At 37.7% G+C, this 22,371-nt stretch overlaps 1 protein-coding gene across 1 annotated transcript in view; it reads right to left on the reverse strand.

The window, feature by feature from the left end:
• Positions 1–19,346, reverse strand: part of LOC104081630 (alpha-1,3-mannosyl-glycoprotein 4-beta-N-acetylglucosaminyltransferase A-like) — a gene marked incomplete at its 3' end in the record, with an annotated part of 49,656 nt that extends 30,310 nt beyond the window's left edge. The window contains exon 1 of the mRNA XM_009584458.1: positions 19,026–19,346. Within this exon, the coding sequence (XP_009582753.1) occupies positions 19,026–19,119 (94 nt within the window). The remainder of the gene's footprint in view (positions 1–19,025) is intronic.
• Between the last annotated feature and the right edge of the window lie 3,025 nt (positions 19,347–22,371).

Raw genomic sequence — 22,371 nt, forward strand, 5'->3', positions numbered from 1 at the left:
TGTCCCCCCCCTTTTTTTTTTTTTTTTTTTTTTTTTGGGGGGGGGGAGGGGAGCAAGGTAGAGGAAAACAGAATTGCATGAAGACCCTCATAAACGCCAAGAATGTTTCAGCGATTCTCACTTAGTATTGCCATTCTCCCTCAAAGAAAGCCTTTTCCTGCTAAAAGAAGCACCATCTACAACTTAAAAAGCAGTATGAAAGCTTTGCAAGCTATTGTTTATCTCATCAATCAAGCAGGTTCACAAATACGTTAAATCACAGGTCATTTCCACAACTGGAAATAGAACATACTGAAGTAGAATCATAGAATCATTTAGGGTGGAAAAGACCTTTAAGACCATCAAGTCCAACCATTAACCAAGGTGACCGTATTTTAAAAAAAAACCAAAAAAAACCAAAAAAAAAGCAAGCTATAATTTACTCAAGAGCTCTATGGCGGTATGGCTGGTTGTCTCCAAAGGCAGATGTATCAGACAACAAGATCAGAAAAAGCTTTATGACCTCCTATATCAACAGCAAGCAGTTGAGTCTTCCTTCAAACTGCAAATCAACTAAATACTCAAAGTGATTGATCTGCCACAGAGAAAAAGGTAACCAGCCACAGACTTGGCGCTCATAAAAGACAGCAAGACAAGTACAGAGGGCTTAGCTTTACCACATTGTAGGCCTGATTTATATTTCCTGCGCTTACGCAACTGAACTTTTGAAACCTCTCACCCCCTCTGTTCATTAAATAGGAACAGGAAGAATTGACTGCCATCTGACACACAGACAAAAGGCTTTGGTTGGCAACAAAGCATTGCACGCCAATATTCAGTTAGTAAAACGGGTAAGAGCAGGAACAGATACCTGATGCGGCAGGACCTTTCCTCTATCCAAGAGGGGGATATTCAAATCATTATTCAAATGAACAGCATCTTACTTGGCAACAGTACTAAATTCACCAATGTAACAGTTAAGTTTAGGGCCCACCCTAGTGACAACCATCTCAGCTTTCTTCTTCCAACCCCAGGGTTCCCTCTCCTGAGACCCTCACTCAAAACCAACACAGCCTGCACCTTCTCAAAAAAAAAGCTTCAGTTGACGCAAATTGTGCTACAAGTTAAAGGTTCTAAAGCAAATGTCTCATATTTTTGTGTATAGTCTGTTGAAGAGTTATTAAAATACCATTAAATGAATGTTTGAATCTGTGAGAATACACTGTAGTAAGTGCTAATTCAGATACTTTTGTGATTAGTTATTCCACAACTCATTTACTCCCATTATAAAAGCCCCACATAGTTACCATCATGCCACAGGTCAGAGACAGTAACAAGCTTCGTGTATTAATTTGTTACACTGGCATGAAGAATGTTGATCAATTTACAGGATGATACAAAATAGAAGTCTTAATGGACAGAGAGCTTCCACACTGAGTTTTATATAGAGTCAGTGGGTATAGCAAGAGCAGGTTACTCTTCAAAGAATTGGGGATTTGTCAACACATCAGCCAATTCAATCTGGCATAGCTTTTACAGGAATGTTTCTTTGTTTCAGCTACATAGGGTGAAAAAATCAGTTCTGCACTTCCCCTAAAATCAGTTCAGATGCTTTATGTGATCCATAAAATCATGGTATCAAGTACATCAGTACCCAGTAAGTCATGACAATATCTGCACTGACCTGCACTTCACTCCCATGGAGATGTATGCAACATGTATTTTTTAGACCATGCTTGATCCATAATATTTAAGTACCTTACAAGCTATCACATTTGTAGTATCACCTGATCAAATAGTCATCTTTGTCCCTCACAAACAGCTATCCTTTTAAGTTAAAATCCTGCTATGCTAATATGTGGCAGACTATTTCCAATGTCAGTCAAAAAAAGAAAGACTGAATTCCTCTAGTAAATCAAAAGAAACTTTTACTACACTAGCACTTAAGTAATTTTCAACTTAATCTTAAAACTGACACTTTTTTTGACAAAGGCTAGATTTCCGATTTTGTGTGGCTTTTGCAAAATGTAACTGTAAATACAATTACCCAATACCATGATACAAAATCCCACTCTCACTGTGCTGAGCCATCATCCAGCATCCACATAAAGATGCACAGACAAGAAATACCTAGTGGCATTTACTAAGGAAATATGAACATTCCTTCCATTGCCCTTTGGAAGTGACTCCAGAGCTCATAAGATACTCATGAGGCACAAATCAAGCACTGCATTCTCAAATGTCCAACTGAGGACAGACGAGCAGAGGCATTGTCAAACCAATCACACAGGCATGGCCAAAAAGCTCTGTCCTCACAAGAGAGACATTAAAGATGTTCCAGAATCCACCTGTGACATTTAGGCCTTACAAAAACAGCAAAACATTGTAACAAGCTGAGGTAATTATCAAGTGTCAAAACCTGTACATAGGCACAAATCATGTTTACAACCAGCAATGTCACACAGTGAAGAGTAAAGAAGGTCTTGAAAAAATTTGCCCCCAAAAATTAAATCTCAAGTGTGCTTACAAATCAGATTTCGATTTTGTCTCGAAACTGCCTAAAAGCTGATAGTAGTGTCCTTGAAATGTTACAATACATTACCATGGATGACTACTCCTCATAAGCTAATTAGCTTCCTTGCTCTTAAGTGAAATTAAAACCTTTTATAAGCAAGTTATGATGAGTTATGAAATCTGAAGCAGAAAAAGTAATCAACCATGCAAATACAGAACAAAGCAGCATACTGCAAATGCTAACAACAGACATGCTATAAATAAAAGCTCTGAAGAAAACTGCTCAAGGTCAAATTTTATCAGTCCTCTTTGAACACTTGATCCTGTGGGCCTTTTTAGTTACAGAGTTTGTAGCTATGCCTATTCATAAAGCTATTTTATTATTTTGAAGGGATTAGAGAATATGCGATTGTTTTATAACTATAATATTATTCTGTGGAATTAAAGACAGTAAAGTAAGGTAGATTATTTACATACGAAAAATATATCCTACTAATCACGACAAAACATTTTCTGCTTCATGCAACAAACAAAAAAGGTCTTGTATCAAGATTTAGGAAAACAAGTGGGCAAGTCATTCTTTTATCCCTAATCTTGTTACTCAAATTGACAGGTCACTTCAGCAATCTGGTATTCCAATCTACCAAAACAATCTGGTAGAATTACTGTTTATTGCCCTTGTTTTCCACACAGAAATGTACTCATTAGGGCTAGAAGCATTTTAAAAAACGCTTATTCAAGTAGCTTTCACTGTGAAGAACAGCTTATTTTTGAGTGAAGGTTCTGCAGGTTTTCCTAACTTTATTTTTAAAAAATAACCCAAGAATTATAATTACTTAATTTTTCATTGCAACTTGTTCACATTTTGCACTCCAAGGATCTGTATAAACAAATAATGTTTTTTGTTCTCTCCAATTCTAATGCACTAGTACAACTCTGAAGTGTTTGCTTTGAAACTTTCAGGGCCTGATCCAATCTCATGTCAGTCCAGATACTTTTGTTTAAACATTCCTTTGCAGCAGGAGCTGAAGTTGTTTTCACTAAAGTTTTTAAAGCAATCTGAATATGATCCTTTGTAATATCAACTGATAAAACCTTCCTATTTTGAAATGTAAATTTCAGAATCAATTTACTTGTAAACATTCTTTTGAAAAAGTAAAAAACCCTGCTTTCTCAGAGGTTCCACATATACAAAGCAGAAAAATGAGAGTACAAAACAGATCAGGCTCTGAGAAGCTGCTTCCCCCCCATTTATGTCTTTAATATAAATACACTAAAAATGCTGCAGCTTACCAATCAAAATGGAAGCATGAAGTAGTACATCAGGCAGGTTTGGTTTTCGTTGTTTTGTTGGTTTTGGGTTTTGTTTTTCAGGTATTTTGGGGGGTTGGGTTTTTTTTTGGGGGGGAGGGGGGTGAGGGGTTTTTTGTTTGTTTTTGTTGTTATTGTTGTTTTTTCCTAAAAAGCTACAGAATAAAACATTTTCCTAGAGGAAAAACAATCCTAAGCAATCAGAAAGCCAAAAAAGCCAAACTAGAATTGTGACAACTGATGAATGATTTACTTAAGGGGTATTTTAATAGCTGGATAGAGCAGCCAGGAACAGTTTTAAATGTCTCCAGATGCAATTGCTCACCTTTGCCTCTATATACAAATCATTCAATACAGAAATGTCACAATTTAGAAAATTTCCTATATAGTTATAAAACCCACTATGACACCACTCTCAAGTCTCCACTGATGAGGGCTGACAGAGGGTTTGAATGTTCCTTTGGACACAAGAAATAAAAAGAATAATATATCAGAATATCCAGACACCCACCACTAAGGAGGTCAAGTCAACAGAAGCATATGGTGTTCTGTTTGTTCACTGGCTTCAGACAATAAGGATAATTAAACACATGATTTGTTTGAGAAGAGTTATTGGCAGCACTTGAGCTGAAGATCTTCTTTTAAACCAAAGAACAGCAAGCTACAGTGATGGAAAAAAATACAGAAATCCCACATTTGCGATTTCTTTGTCCTGGTCTGACTGTTAACGTAATCAGCATTCACACTTCTTTGCCTAGTAAACAACACTGCCCAGGATTCTATGGATTAATATAATCCTCAGGGCTTTTTAGGTTCCAGCTATTTGGTTTTTATTTTATTCCCAGTGCTAAGAAGCACTGTGAACTCTGCTGGCATTTCTTCTTTAAAGGGAAAGTGATACAAAAAGGTCACTGAAATCATATGCTAAATCAGTTCCACAATAAGCAATCAGCATTTAACACATCTCTAGCCCTGAATAGAAATACTAAGGAATAAATAAAAGCTTCATAGATTCTATTCCCAAAATGCAAAGCTGTACAAGGAAAATTATTGCAACTTCTGTTGTAGACATACATAGCACAAAGAGTTCAATTTAAGAAATTAATAAAAGAAGAGCTCAGCTCAGTATGCAATCCATTGAATTCATGTAACTTGGACATTAACTCTGTAGTGTCAGAAAAAATTACCTTCAAACAACCTTCAAAACCCTCTGCTTTGATATTTCTTACTTATCTTGCACAAGACCCAAAGTGTACAATAGTGTAAAAAAACTAGGAAATGGTCAACAATAACATCACAGTATTACCTCAAAAACAGGAACACAATTTCCAGTGACAGCTTTTACAAAGTCATTATGTCATGATTATTTTTTCAAACTAACTGCCAATTAAAAACCTATGCTACAACTCTGACTAAAATCTTATGCAGAACATCTACTGCTCAAGCAAGCATGAAGCTCCAGTTTAGGCAAACGTTACAATCATAGCACTGAAACGCACTTTGCTTTTAAGATACAGGATAGGTCGATATCTAGCCTGCATTCTTGGCAACACCGAAGGATCAAAGCACATTAGCTGAAAGAAAGCACTCCCATTGCATTTTTTTAACATATTAAAATAAAACAATCTATTCTACATTTCTGCAGAAATGCATGCATTAAGCATACATTTTGCATGTATTTATTACGTTTGTTTCCATCATTTAGTTTAAATGTGTGTTTATATATACACACTTTATTGCTACCAATAAACAAGAATATCTTCTTAAAACTACATAATAGCTAATTATGCTCATTTCTAACAAGACATATGAAAGAAGCTGTAACCGCTTATGCTGATCCTAGCAGAGTGTGGCTTTATATGTAACGATCAGCATGTGTGGTATCATAATTTCAGCATTAAAAATAATACCAAAATCTAACCCTGGTAAAACACAATTCTTTCACATCTGTTAAAAAAGAACAAGAGACAACCCTTTCACCTGAAATACCTACAGGTTTGCTGATAGTGTAAACCAATGTAATTACCCTTTAGGTAATTCAATCCCTTACAATCAGTTTGACTACAAGTTATCTGTGAGATCTCATATTTTTCCTCAGACCTCAATCAGACAGTATTTTCAGCTACTTTCTACAAACAAGCACATATACCTATATTAAGGTATCAAATAAAAATATTCGTGCTATCTAGTGATCTCAAACTCCTGGAGGGTTTTTTTAAATTATTTTTTTGTTAATGAAAAAAATCTCTCTGCATACCACCTTTTAATAAGCTACTGAATTTCGAATTCAATTTAGTAAAATAGTGTTCTCTGCCATAACAGAATTCATGAAAGTAGGGTCTCTGACTCTCCTTGTTTTTGACTTGGTAAGTTAAAACTGGAAAAGGGATTTGAAAGAGAAAAGAAGTTTCCACCAAAGCCCACAGTAAAAACATTTTTGTTGAAAATGTTTATTATCCAAACTAGGGTGCACAAACAGTAAACCAATTTTCCAAATCGATTTGGTAATCATTCAAGCTTCCTCTAATACTGTCACTCACATCTTGCAAATAGCCAGTCATCAACGGAACCTGTATTCTACATTTTTTAAAAAATATTTTACATATCTGATGCTCCTGCATCAACTTCCTGCTTTAACAGCTAGTTATAGCTATATTTTAAGATTAAAGAGAGAAAGTTTTAGTCAAAGGTTACACACATTATTCCTTGTATTCATGATGTACTACACATAAGAAAATTCAAAAAACTAACTGATCTGAAATCAACTTACTTTTTTCCCTTCTCTAGCTCTTGTTACACCAGTAAACTGTGTTGCTAACATAATGCTATGTTAACTATACAGCTGGAACCAAAGCCAGCCAGTGCCTCCCATAGTGCTTAGTGTTGAGGGACCTCCTGATTCCAAGGATAAAATTAAAAATTCTTGGTTAAAAATTGAGAATAAGGTACAAGTTTAGTACTTTTCGTTCTGGAAGCACCCCAAAGTCTTAAATAATAACCATAATTCAGAGAATACGGATGACAGACTTAAATTCTAGTTAGGAGGAGCATTGTAATACACACAGATAGGTTTGCATTTGAAAAAAAAAACACAAAATCAGGTATGGTTTAGAGATGACCATCATGCTAATCAATATGCAATTGTGAGCACTGGTGTATCTCAAGCTTGTAATTATGGCATTACACCAATTCAAAATTCAACCCTAGCTGGACACCTGAAACTAATTTAATCTCAACTCTAACATGGTGTCTATGTATCATATTTGTTTTGTCATCGTTTCACAGACAACTTTCATATGAATAAAAAGAAAATAAGTAAAAGATTAAAAAAATCAAAGGGGGGTGGGATGAATGAACATGTTTGTTTATGTCATATGCAAATGCTAGAACAAATAATATACTTTAACAGATCAGAATTTCAATCATGGAAAATGAAGCTGTAAACAGGAAAAGAATTGTCTAGAAGCAGCAACAAACAAGTTTTCACATGGTTAGAGAAGGCATTACTTGGTTTCTAGTTAGACTTGACTAAGGCCATTGGAATACATCACACGGTATAAGAAGCTGAAATTTTAAATTTTTTTGGTGAGAAGTACAGAGTCTCCAAAATACTCAGCGCAGAAAATGAGTATTTTGGTTTAACTTCCCTAAATCACTGTTAATTACATATTTTTAACTTTTTTTCCATTACACTACTCTTCAATATTACTGAACATTAGTCTGTGATGCTACAACGTCACAGGGAAATGTGGTTCCATTTGTATTTCAAATGGGTTAAGGTTTCTGAGTAGAACTTTAACTTTCATATTGATCTTTTCCATAACAAGGATGCAAAGAGTTTGTGGAAGATCTAGCACAGTGTAGGAATTAGTCCCACAAAAGAAGAGATCCAAGAAGCATCATATGGCTATAAACCACATCTTTATTAAGATGAATTGAAATAAAGTATAATTTGATTTTCCCTTACAAAAAAGACTTTGGGTTTTGCTAAAGATTTGTTCAAAAAACTTTTTGCATTACAAAAATTGTATATAAAATTCCATTTTTACTTTTGAAAGATGCAAATCAATACAGCCACAGGGATAGAAGTTCCTATTAAGTGTCCCATTACTTTTATGCCATTATTGCAGTACATAAATCAATCTGCTATAAAGCTTTTTTTGAGAATGAAGGGTAGAGTCAACTGCATCAGCCACCAACTCTACAGTTTCACTTAAATACCATAAATGGCAACACCCCCTTTAGCTTAACAATCAGCCTCCTACATTTAACTTCCATTTGAAAAATGCATCAATAACATCTCAATAAACAACATAGCAAAGTAGCCACGAATGCCTTTTTCTTCTACGGCACATTTAACGATGACAGTAAACATGTACAAACAGTAAGTAAGAGGACCACAAGACCAAATAGAGATAAAAGCAAACAGCTTAATCACAGATTCTTGCCAGACCCAGAAAGCTATTCTCCACTAATTCAAAAGAGGACCAAGTACAAAAATACACCCCTGAACACAATCACAAGCAGTTTGTCCTACACTTTGAAGTAGGATTAAACCAGCAGTATCATGAACAATCAAAAACAAATATATACAATTTATGTGTAAATGTCCGCTTGAGTTTTAAATAAACAGCTCTCTCACCTGGCACTCTGGTAATTTTGCGTGCCTAGTGAGAGCCAAGATTGTGGGGCAGGGAGGGAACACCCAAACCCGAACATAGACACTGCATCCACACAAGTTTCACAGATTTGTTTTCCTGCAGCTGTTTCCATCCCTTCCCACTTACAGGGACTATCCCAGTGGCCCCAGTTCTTCCCCAAGACTCCCATCCACACCCCAGGACCCTCCGTTCCTCTCCCACTATAACCCCAGCCAGCAGGACCAGCGTTCGGCCCTTGGCACACAACTCCTCATGTTGTCCGCCGTGTATGTCTTCCCATACACATACTACTTCCACGCATTAACAGCATCTGCCTTTAACCACCAGTAAAAGACAGCAGTGCTGCAGCAGACAGAGCTCTGCACCCACTGTGTGGTCAGCGGGAACGTGAGCAGTGGCTGCCCAGCAAAGCCCAACACTGCTGCTGAGCTCCAGCCCTTCCCTGCAAGGAGGGACAAGTGAGGAAGACAGACTGAAAAACTATTACGAAGGAGTGACAAAGGGGAAAAAGAGGATACAGCAGCGTGCCTTAAGGCAAAAGAAGCTGAGTGACATTTTAACTTTTGAAAAAAGTTAACCACAGCCATCCTACTTTCATTATCTGAGACATCAGTTTATCAGTATGACTGCACCAGAGACCATCTTAAAGCCATTGGTACTGAATATACAAACACACTGTTAATGTCCTAGCATCAATTTTTTTCCTGCATGAGAACAAACTCTCAACCTCACCCAATTCAAATCTTTGATCACTGCAATCTACGCATAGCTAAAATACCACAAAACCCAATGCAACTCATCTCTGGATACCCAAAACACAAGAGAAAGAGAAAAGTCTTCCAAGTTAAAAACTTTATCAAACCAAGTTAAATACAGTTAGGTTTAAAGCAACGTATTACAAATACAGGGCCAAGTATTAGTCTCTTTTTCAGTGTCTCCATATACTATAAAATTGCACATTTATTGTATACAACCACCTTCTCAATAAGGCAGTGTGGAGCAAGGGAACAAGGGAAAATGAGCCCTGACCTAAAAAGGTCACCTCTACCTATGAATGTGTGTGTCCCTTTTATATCAGAAGAGAAAACAGTTATTCTACCATCACATGTCTACACATGGGATTTTCAGAAAGGTCTCCCCTATTTCTATCTAGAGCCTCCCTGATCAACAGATACATTTGTGCAAAGCAAAAATGTTTAACCCTGACACTTCCATGCAAACAAACTCTACAACACGTGCACCTCTATACATCCTCCAGAATGTGACCCGCAGCACATATGCCAACCACTCAGGCAGTAACTGAGTGGTTGCTCCCTCTCAAACATCCGAAAAGCATGTGGACTTTTGTGCAATTGTTCCGCAACTACTTACCACAAATATGCACTTACATAAAACTTCCCAAAGGTGTCACTTACTGTGCACACTTAAACAATCTTTGTGTACACAATTGGGATTTCTGGTCATGCAGTAACCTGGTCAGCAACATGATGCCTGCACAGCAGCATCCACCCATCCGGGGCTAACAGGCTCTGCCTCTGAAGGATTTCTGCCCAAGCAAGATTTCCGCTAAGAAAAAGAAGTCACGTCCAGGAAAATCCAGGTGTATGTATCCCAAACCTTCTCCAAGAATCATCATATTATATGCTCACACACTGTTGAACATTCAGGGCTCAGGTTTTGAGAGTTAAGATGCTGTATATTCTCAGATGGATTAACTCAGCTACAGACCAATGTCTGTAAGCAAGGAAACAAAGCACACAGGAAAGAACCATGACACAGAAAGAAAAAGCAATCATTCAGTTCTGACAACCTGAAAGCTTCTGAAAACTTCAACGTGATTTGCTTCTACCACAGAATTGCCAATAACTCTGTGAGTTTCTGTACATGTAAATCAAGACACCCCTACTTTAAACCATTCCTTTCCCTCCCCTCAGAAACCAATGAAACATACACATGCAAGCCAGAACTACAGCAAGAAAAGGTAGCTTACTCAATTAAAATGAGATTAGTAATGGTAGATCCACAGCCAAACGTTTAACATTTTAATACATTAGAAGAAAATTCATCTATCAAAAGATAACTGGTCAGAAGAGTGCTACCACCTCACAATTAACAACGCTATTCTAAAAGCTGAAACTTTTAGAAATGCTTATTAGCTTGGGCACAAAATTCAAGCATTGCAGAAGTTTGATTATTGTTTCCACGCGTGCTAGTGGGTTGAGGTTGCTGATGCTCCTTGTTTCTTTGTGCCTTGACAACGGTGTTGAATGAGTTCTGTTTCCAAGAATGTATTCTTTCTAGCTTATCCTCCTTGCAAACAACTCAGGATCAAAGCTTCACCATGCTCCCCCATTGCTGCAAATGAACAACTACCTTGTAAGTCAAATGTGATCCCATCACATTTGTTTTATTCAAATCTCTCTCCAACAGTATGTCTACAGTTTGTCTCTAGGGGCTGTGCAACTAAGGGCTGTTTGTTTGCACAACTACTTTACGAGTAATTTGTAATGGAAAAAAGATTTAGTTCAGCCCATCTCTGAACTGTCTGAGGAAACTTACATGTTCATGGCATTGATATGTAAGACCATGATCTATATAAAGGCTACAATAGCAACATTGATGCTTGACAAGCATAGGAAACTTTTAAATTATTTTTGAGCATAAGATAGTAAAATTATATACTGCCGCAAGCAAAAATAGGGTTTCTGTTGTTTACTGTTAGATAGATGGGTGGCACATCTGTGGAAAGCATTCGCAGGAATAGACAGAAAGCTGCATGAAAGCCAAGGAGACAACCAGAAAAGCAGCTGGAAGCACAGCTCTAAAAGACTGTCTAGAGTAATTGCTTTTTAGGCAGAGACTAGCTGGAATAAAGCCTTGCACTGTGAGCAAGGAAACAACTTTTTATTCACTTTCTGCCATGTTCAGGAAAACAAAACATAGTGCATTATAAACAAAACACTTACCAGTGTCTCATCCTAAAAAGAAACAGCTTACAGGATTCTAATCCTGAAGATTGTATCAATAATGGAAAAAGCTTTTTTTGTTATCCAGGCAGCAAATAAAGTCATGATTACACAGCAGGAAAAAGATACTACTCTAAACCATGGAGGTAAGGGAAAAAAAGGGAGAAAAAAAAAATAAAAACAAGTCACTTTTTGATATTTTTCTAACACAATATTTTCATGGTTCCTAGCTATAGAAAGGGCTGTGGACATTAACAATAAAAGGTTAAGTGAATCTGCTAAAATACAAGCAAACATTTTATGTGTTTTAAGGGATCGAATTTTACGATAATGAAGGGCAACTGAGGTAAGGGAAAAAAAGGGAGAAAAAAAAAATAAAAACAAGTCACTTTTTGATATTTTTCTAACACAATATTTTCATGGTTCCTAGCTATAGAAAGGGCTGTGGACATTAACAATAAAAGGTTAAGTGAATCTGCTAAAATACAAGCAAACATTTTATGTGTTTTAAGGGATCGAATTTTACGATAATGAAGGGCAACTCTCACATATCTCATGCAAACATCAATATTATTTAGTAATGAAATGCACTGGCATGTCACTCTTGGCACAAGAAGAGATAAACTTGGCAAAGGTCAAGAATACCTAGTATAACTTAAGTTAGAAGGGACTTCTAGGGGTCATCTAGTCCAACCCCCTGCTCAGAACTAATTTCAGCAAGTTAGCTAGTTCAAAGTTAGATCATTCCTGCCAGCTGTAGGTCTTCCCGGCCTGAGACTTATTTTGGGAGTGTCATACTGACTTTAAAAACCAGTGTAACTCGCTCTTTTTGTGCTCTATTAGTACCAAACATTGTATTGGTGCCTTTTACCTGTCATCATTGGTTTAACTTGTTTTTGAAAATGCCTACATGGAAATTCTTCACCCCTCCCATCTACTCCAGTATGTAACTGTACTTGCCATTACAAAAACTTTTTCCACTACCTAACCTTGCTCTCTCTTACAATTTCAGTCCCTTATATCCTGTTATTCACCATGGCCACAAACAATAGATTATGTCTTTTTTTTTTTTTGCAAGAACTTTTAAAATACTTGAAAATTCTCTTCCCATTTCTCTTCTCACACCTTTCCCTTAAGCTAAGCAATGTCAGTACACTGACCCTTCCGTTACAGTGTAGATTTTCTACATCTTTGATCACTCGTTGCTCCTTTGAACCCCACCCAATGAATTTATTTTCTTTGCAGTGCACCATCCCGCAGTGGACACAGTGCCAAGCAGAGCAGAAAGACGACTTCCTGTGTCGTGCTGGAGTAGTAGACTTCACACTTCTTTACTTCCTTAACACCCCTTTTCCGTTCAATTTCTTTTTGTTTTCTGCAATAACGTGATCACGCTTAGCGTGCAATTTACAGTAAACTGCCATTCCTAACTAGAGTCCTAACACCAAATTTCTTCCCCATTCTTTATGTACACATTTTATTTTCTTCTGCTTTACTGCACCCCATGTTTTGTCTGGGACACTTTCACCTACCTTCAACCCTCCATTCACTCCCCTTCCTGACTAGGTCTCTAATTTGCATAAGTTATTTTAAACTTCAAGCTCTCTGCCTACCTTCCTTGCTCCTCCCAGCATGGTGCTGTTTGAAATTTAGTAAGAAATCTCTCTCTCTCATCACCCAGATTCACCACCACCAAAATCAGGATAGACCACTGCGAAGCCCCTCTTGCTCACTGTTAAAAATGGGACCATGTATCTATTGTAACTGCTCTAGGGAGACAGTTATTAGCAAGAAGATAAATACATGCTGACTTACAATCCATTGCAAAGGTTTCTTAGTAGATACATTCTAGATACATCTCTCACAGTAGAGCTGTTAGGGTCAGAGTAGAGCAGCTGGGTCAGATGCAACTTTCTTTCCTGGGTTGGCTAAATTACTCATCTGATAGTCTCTGCATGGAAGCAGCAACCAGCATTTTGGAGGAGTCATGCAAGCATAGAAGACACAGGCTGAAGAAGTATTAAGAGAAGCCACACAAAGCAAAAGTATTGCCTTTCCCCAACTCTGAGGGCTGGGCCACAATTAAGAGCAGTACCTCAAGATGTTGGCTGAGTCTGGTCACATTAAACGCTCTGGTAGCAACCAAGTTTTAGAATCCCATAAACTGTTGAACTAACCTGGCTAGCAGATTACAAAAAAAGCAAGGGGACAGGGAAGGGCTGCAAAAGCTCCTTTGGTTGTGATCCTTTCCGCTGCAGCTCACCAAAATCACTCGTGTCAGAGAAGTTCTGCTGTATCAGGCACAAGACAAACACAAAGATACTGCAGACCTAAACACTGCCCACCTGAACAGCTGGGATATATACCTCTTCTGCTTGGTTCACTTGGGACAGCGTGTTCACTACCTGCACCGGCCTCTCAGTAACCATTTCAAACTTACATTCCTGATCAGCCTTAATGAAATTCAACTCTTACTTTTAGTATCAATAAGCTATACACCAATTTGTCAGTTTTGGAAACCAAGCTTGAAGTATATTTTAGATAAAGACTGGAGTAATGTTCATGTGCTGGTGTTAAAAAGAAAAAGGAAACTCCTATTTCCTTTAATTTCAGCTCCTGGAAGATATGCAACAGAATTTCCAAAGGAAACCAACGCTTCCCTTCTATTTAACAGAAAAGAAAAAAAGACCTCTCTTTTCCCCCAAACAAGCTGACTGGCATAAATTGTTATATGCACTTTCTACTTTAGCATCCCATCCCATCCCTTCCCCTGCCTCCATTCTTCCCAGTTTGTAGCCCATTTAACTTTTTTGGTTTGTCGGTCTTAATCCACATCAGTGTGAAATCAGCATGTAATTCTGAAAATCAGAATGTGCAGCCAGAAGACTGTAATCAGCATTTACACGAATAACAGCTTCTCTTAGGATCAAAGCATCAACTAAGGTAGGTTATGATTGCAAAATACTAACATGTATCTCTCAGATTTCTGATTTATTTTTAAAGAGAATATTTGCATAACCACTGGCAAGGAAAAAAAAAAAAACCATACATATATATCCTGTCCTCCTTGCCCCATTTCCTCCATGGTTCTGTAGGACTCTCCTCCTCCCAGGAATTAACATTCCTGGTTCTTACTCCAAAATTTTCCACCATTGGCTGAGGCCTTTTTTTTTTAGTCTCAGTTAGGTTTTCTTATGCTTGTTGTTAAGTTTAGATATTTTTCAGCACTTATGATTATTGTGACTGACAAACAGTACGGTAATTCTAATTTTATGAAAACAGCCAAAGGAGAAAGACGACTACAGTTTTATTATACAGCCCAGGCCATTTGCTCTCCAAATGAGAGAAAACATCATGCTTAAAACAAAACAGTAGCTCCAACCATCATTACTTAAGTATGAGTGAATATTCAGCAAACTAGGAAGCTAAATATCTCAAAAGCAAAAGTCCACTCGGAGGTCTCCCCATGTGAATTTAAATCAATGTACCAAAATAAGCCATCCTCATACAGCGAATGAGATCCTACAGTTACGACAACACCCTTGGATGAACTGAAAAATAGAAGCTTTTTCAACTAATTCTTCATCGTTAAAGAAGAGTATGTTTTACATGGGAAAAAGATGACATACACTACTAGTTTCAGATTGCTCTGAAAACTACATAGTTTAGACACTCCTGAAGGATTAAGTTGCATCAGATTTTCACGACACATATTCCATACAGGTCCTCACTGCTCCAAGTAGCCAAATGCCTTCTAAATGTGACGCAAGACACAGCCAACTACTTTCTATCACCAAGAACAAAGCACGCATACTTTAAACAAAAAACTGCTCTTTTTTTTTTAATCAAAGGCAGCAGGATCATAGTAGGACTTTAACATGGGAATCAAAGTGATGAGGTTGATGAATGCTTTGCTGAGGAGTTTATCCTACCACACCTGCCCTAATTCAGTAAAGTTATTTACCTTCCTTACCAATTTCTATGCTGGTGACAGGCATCAGGAAGTTTGTTGACGCAAGAAGAGGAGGTTCTTGAGCATTATGGAGCATAATGCTCTTCCTGGAACATTATGTACCCAAACCACTAGTCACATTAAAGATCAAAGCACCAAGACTACGCTCTCTACATAGCACACAACAGCTTTGATGTAATTTTTGTGACTGGCGTAATAGGTACACAGCACTGTTTTGTACTGGTTATATCTTCTTAAGAGCAGTGCCTTTAGGATAAAAAAAACCCACTGCATTTCTGTAGCTCACAAACGAGGTGGTAAAGACCTGTGACCCTGAGCAGGTCAGTAGTACCAAAAAGTATGATTCAGTCAAAAGAGATGGTGTTAAGCATAAAGTTATCACTTGCATAAGAGCTCAGTCTTAGGAGGAATTCAAGGAATTCATCTTACACTGAGCTGACTAACTGTGAATGTGAAGTGACTGCAGATCCTTTAAAAGTGCTCCTTCTGTGCACCAAAGTAATCTGCATTTTGGTAAGATTTGACTTCCAACGTCTACTTCATTTGGGCAAACCATAGCACATTGTTAACTCCTAGAAAGCAATGTTACAACTCTTGTTCAGGACTCCCACAGGAGAGGTCTTTCCCAGGTGTATTCAGGGCTTGTACTACTTCCTTACAACTCCAGTACTTCTAGACATTTTCTAGACAAAGATCTTGGCTTAATTTTGAAGATAATACCAGAGGTATTTCAGTCAACCTTCTTCAAACACAGTTAACTTTAAAAGCAAAACCATGTAATTGGCCATTTCATCCAAATAGCAATATCTGCCCCATGAAAGGTTATTTACACCATGAGACCACTGGGCAAGCTAAAGCCATGCTGTTTCCAGTGATGGCACTTCACAGTATTTCCTTCAACTCCTGACAACTCTTCAGCATATCCTTAAAGTTTGTAGAGCACTGTTCTGCAGAGACAAATTCTTGCACTTTAGTACCAAAGTCTGTATCACTTTCAAGTGTCTAAATCCTATCCTGCATAGACTGGGACTAGATATATTCACTAGAGGAAGACATGATCTACAAAAATATCACATCATCTCAGTCTTATTGCTATTCTACAAATGGTTCTGCATTTTAAGTGTCAATTATCCAAGATCTTAGTTCCTCAATTAAAATTAGTCACTTGAAGACTGGATTAGGGTTGTTAGAAACAAGGCACTATGCTTCCGCTTTTAAAAAGCAAAATTTGTTTTACTTATCACTGAGAAGCTAGCAATTCGGGGTTTTGCTTTTTCTTTTAAAAAACGTAAATAGTATTTTCTTTCCAAGTGTAGATTTACTTTGCTGTCCAAAGACTGACAAATACCTACGGGAATCTAGTACATGCCATATAAATGTAATAAATAGCAAAAGATGATGATCAGAGTATGTAACACCCCATAGCCCTTCAGTGAATGGGAACAGCAAACACGGTATTTGCTTCTAATTGAGCCACTCAATAACTTCTAATGAAAATGTTATCAACGAATTAAGATACCATCCCGCAATGCTTACTAAATAAACATAAAATTGTATCAAACTAAAAAAAAATTCTTAATAAATACATATCATCAGTTTCTGAACCTTTTCCACTGGTGCAGAAATGTCTCTGATTGAAAACGTGGTACTAAATGAACTCAAATCTATTTTGGTTTTGGACAACTTGTGCAAATTAATAAAATGCTAAACATTAAGTTAAAAAGTAAAATAAAATAAAAAACCAATATTATATGTATAAATTTCTCCTGAAGCAACACCTTAAAAGCAAATTACCTAGACTGTAGTTTCATAACTGTGATTTATGATCAATGAACACATTACTGATGTCTTGTTACACTGATTTTTATTCAACAAATTACCACCTTATTGCTTAACAGCAAGATCTGGAAGAAGATAAATGCAGAACTTTTATACCAACATTAAGAAAGTATTGATTCTAAGCATTCAAATGGGAAAAAAAAGTATATAAAAAATAGATACAATACAAAAGCTTAAATTGTCACCAAGTGCTATATATACTAGTACTCTCCAAATAGCAGATTTTTGTTAATTTCTTTTAAAGGAGACTTTTCTTTGTATTACGCTTTGACAAAAGAGAACAAGACTTGTAAATCATATATCAAGTAAGAAAGAAAAAAAGCATGAGAAAGAATTTCATAGACATGTATCTTTGCTGAAGTGAAAGCAAAATTCTCGTGAGAAGAAGAGAGAAATCAATCAGTAACATAAAATCAAACTAGAGAATGTGGTATTAGCCAAAATGAAGAAAATACTACTTTCAATATTCAAATACCCTTTTCTTGTCAGTCTTTGGCACGTCTACACTTTTGTTGTCCAATTAAAAGATCTACATATTACCACAATCTCAAGAACCTGCCATTTTTCTTGCTGCTTACATTCAGAAGGCTAGCCTACCAATCAACTGCTACAGCAGAGATCACACCACAAAGCATCTGCTTCTCTAACAAGTGCCCAATGGTGGGGGGGGGAAGGAATTCAATATGCCACAAAACTCATCTGCTTCTTTTATACTTAAATAAGGGTTACAAGTCGGCTGTACTACAACAGACAATATTCCTGGAAAACCCCAGCTTCCTCTTATTGGACCTGAGGCACAACTGAAGGTAATATTCTCAGAAAAACAGTCAGAACAAACCATGTAGCAATCTCACTTAAGACAGAATGTGTTTTAAAATTACTTGATCTTTGAAGGACATAGTCTACTATGTTTCAAGACATCAGATGTTTATAAAGAAAAAAAAAAACAAACCAAAACCTTTCTTCTTCCAGAAACCATTGCTAAACAAGTATATTTGCTTTACTGAAGGACAAAACTGAAACATTACTTGCAGTAAACAGTCCTGACACTCAGAAAAACTGAATTTTCCAAGGTTCACATGGAGTGCAATAAGATCAACAAACATATATAAAAAGGTAAAAGTCTATTACACACAGTAGTTACTTGATTATTTCATGAGATTGCTCATGTTATCACAATAGATGCCTTTCCCATTACCTGGTCAATTTGCTCATATTACTTTATTTCACATACCATACTCTGACAAGAAATATTTTATGTTTCATTCAAAGACAGCAAGAAAAAGTCTTTCAACAATGTTGACTGGCAGTTTGCCACTGCCATCTCTGAATCATCAGGGAAGACAAAAAGCAGCACCAAAAATAACGTTCTCCAGCCAGGTCCATTGGCCATATGTTACATGGGGCGGGGGGGGGGGGAACAAAAAAACCCACAACAAAAAAAACCAACCAGAGACCATATGTTTTCCCAACAACTATAAACCAGGGAAAAAAAAAAAAACCACAACTATTCGGCCTGGACCAATCCCCTCCTCCAACAGCAGCATTTGTTTTTCTTCAGGTACTTTTTTTTTTTTTCTTTTTAAATCAGGATCACTCTAAGTTAATTTTCCTGAATCTACCAGCAGGTGTTTATTCCTCACCAAGGCAATACCTTCTGGAGCAGAGCTAGTCAACAAGCAATTTACAGATTGCTAACATACAGCAGCAGTGCACATGCCTGTACTATTCATTCCTCTGCCATACATGAAGGTCAATTTGGTTTTGGCGCATTTTACTCACCTTTCCCATTTTGCCATGCAGTGTACCAGGACAAACTGAGGAAAGTAGTGATGAAAACTAACACGGTGGCCACAGTTCCATTTCGGAGCCTCATCTCATTTCAGCATCACACTTGTTTATGTTCTATTAGCGATGAGGACCTATCTGTTGGGCTTGCTGCAATGAAATCAGCTGAAGTCCACCAGCAGCAGCTGGCCAACAGCAACACAAAATGTAGCTCTCACATATCAGAGGTATCATAAATCAATCCATTCCAAATTGTTGTAAGCTTTCTTATAGTTCTCATAAATTAAACTTCTCTTTATTCTTCTAGTCCTGTTTAAAAGAAACAAAATTTTAAGAGATTATGCCAAAAATATTTACAGGAGTCCCCCATGTACCAAAATACAGTAAAGAAATACTACTATACACTTATTACTGTGGCTTACACGCATCCCCCTCGCACCGCCTCAGTCTCAGCTCGGGGAATAGAACTGTTAGATTAATTTGTCTGTTTTCTGTTAACACTGCTCGTATCTGGAGGAGCTGTATTTCGCATGAATTTCGTCCTTAAAGGACAAACATACCAACATTACAATTATCATAAACTCAAGGCAAGATCACGTGTCACTCTGGCAGGTGATGAACTGATATGAGAGTTGTTTTCAGGAAACCAGCAACCCAAGGTCCCACTCCTAAGTACTCACTTCGACAAAACCCCTCTGAAATAAGTGAAGCCTAATGTAACTGCCACACCAGAACGGACCCCAGCAAATTAAGAGACCAGAGCTTTAAACAGCATTTACAAACCTACATCATTCATCTTTCTCTGCTCAGTGCAAGAGTATTTGATCCATCCACAACCATTTTTTTTCCTAGCTTAGCTGCAGCTGAAGCACAGACTACAGTCACACATGGCAGAGACTGCTCAATCTATACCAACTGGCAACAAGCCAAAAGCCCCACAAAATGCCATGATATGACCACATCACTCCTCCACCTCTGCCACACAAGGACGAAACACAGAAATTACCTACAGTTCAGTTTTATCCCAGATGAAGGTTCCATATCCTGGGATTAGAAATCCTCAACTGGCCAAACACAGTCAGCATCTAACCACGCTGTCCTAACTGAGCAAGACAAAGAGAATGGGGAAATAAATTAACCAACTTTAAAAGATGGGGGGGGGAGTCAGATTTGGTTTTAAAGTACTAAATCATCCTTTACAGAAGCTCAAACATTAACATTTGACATTTTTTTAAGGCACTGCCAGTTTTTCCCCACTATAAAATACATCTCATACAAGTATGCTACCCAGCAACAAATAACTTGCTTTGAAATTTCCTTGGAAGCAATCTCTGTCACTCTCTTGCCTGGGTGCATTTAGGACAACAGGGAAAAAATACTTTTAGTTATTACGGTACCAAGGGATTCCAGTCAAATCTGAACTACTCTTCCCAAGCTTGTATCGCAGCACACACTACCTTTACCAAAGAGCTTGCAAAACCAGACATAACCAACATGCACGATTAACAAATGAATGGAAGAGAACAATGAAGTTGCAGAACTACATGCTCTTGCGTTCGAATCTTGGTCACAAGATCCAGGTTACAGAAAGTGTTTACCTTCGGACTATGATTACCTCACATACAATGCTAGTAACGTGCTTTGTTTTGAGGAACTTTACGCACAAATAGGTTTGTGGCTTTAAACATTAACTCAGAAATCACATGTTCCCTATGGGGAAGGGAACAAAAGCAAGTATGCGGGAACCAAAGTGGATGGTAAGATTCAGTAAGAAACAAAATAATGAACAGGAATAGAAAGAAATGTGAAAGGCCTTTCGATACAAGAAACCTGAATTCAACACAATGAAAGATAAAGACAACTGAGAGACCTATAGAAAGCTAACACGGAGGGCACGGCATGTCAGGAAATATCACCAGCACCAGCACTTTGACTAGGAGATGGACATAATAAAAGCCAGAAGGGTAAGCAATAGGAATTAGGTGAGAAGATAAAAGTCTGGGTGAACTTTAATAGCAAGGAGAGGCAAAGATCTCAAAACCCCAAGGTTTTGTAAGGCCTGTCTACATGAATGAACAGTTTAACAGGGCTAAAGTGACTCTGAAGCAAGGATGCCTAAACTGTAATCTACCTTTACCATTATTTTAGCAGCAGTCAGATCTCTCTGGAGCAGCTCAGGTGTACATGAGGGACCAGGCTGCAAGCTAGACAGATTATCCCAGTGGGGGCAACAGACAGCTGGTCCAACATGCAAACAAGAGAGGGCAGCCAGGAAAGTAAAAATACCATCTGATAACACAAGGAAAGTGAACCGCCTGCCTTGCCAGAAAACGTGGGCATAATTTTTACATTGCTGCAATAAAATCAAGATGTTGTGATCAGGGCTTCTCACTGTGCTATTTGAATCCACAAAAAATACAGCCTGAAAGAATTCAGAAAACAAACAAACAAAAAAAACCAAAAACAAAAAAAACCACCCCAGGAGCAACAGGATTCAATTAGCTGTGAGTATGCACAAAATTGTGTCAAATCAGTAGTTATCATGGGTTTAAGTTGGCTAGTTCTGCTTTTATTCTTCTCTTCTGGTCTTGTACCCACTCTTCTTAGCACAGGCACCAGCAGCTCAGCTACAGTTCAGCAGTACTTAGATTCAAGCATTTCCCTATATCAAACCGTATACATTAAGGCCATGCATGAACCAGAAGCATTGCAGCTTTAAAAAATGCATATAGTTAAACCAGCAGAAACCCATGTGTAGACGCACATAAATTATTTAACCCCCGGTGGTCACTTTAGGTTTGTTCAATAATTTACAACACAAACTGAACAAATTTAACTGAGGGGTAATCCAGTTTGAGCCGACGTTATGACAGGGTATAACTAGACAGATGAAGCCTATGAAATTTCCCAGCACCGTTACGACCTGAACCTTTCCCACTGCAGACACACAAGAATGACCCTGCCAGATGCTGAAGGCCATGGGTACCTGGCACCCCTCAGGTGCTGAGCAGCACCCTACTGAATCACGTCTTAAATAAACGAAGAAGTTTCTGTATATATCCAGACACTCCCAAAATACATATAAAGCTTATTTTCAACTGCAAACCCTGAAAACTGATATACTTCAATGCCCCTGCAAAGGCTCTTTACATAGTTGCTGAAGGGTTAGATGGTGCAGGATCAAAGCCTGAAGAGTGCCAGACTTCTGAGAAGGTGAGCCCAGATCCCACCCTGCCGGGAGGTGCAAAAGCAGCCACCGCGGAAGCAGTGCTGCATTTAAAAGGTTCTTTAAGGCATGAGAGAACGGTCCACGATTAAAAGAAAACAGGAAGGAAAGAGT

The sequence above is a fragment of the Fulmarus glacialis genome, unplaced genomic scaffold (genome assembly GCF_000690835.1).
Source record: "Fulmarus glacialis isolate BGI_N327 unplaced genomic scaffold, ASM69083v1 scaffold169, whole genome shotgun sequence".
NCBI classification, from domain to species: domain Eukaryota; kingdom Metazoa; phylum Chordata; class Aves; order Procellariiformes; family Procellariidae; genus Fulmarus; species Fulmarus glacialis.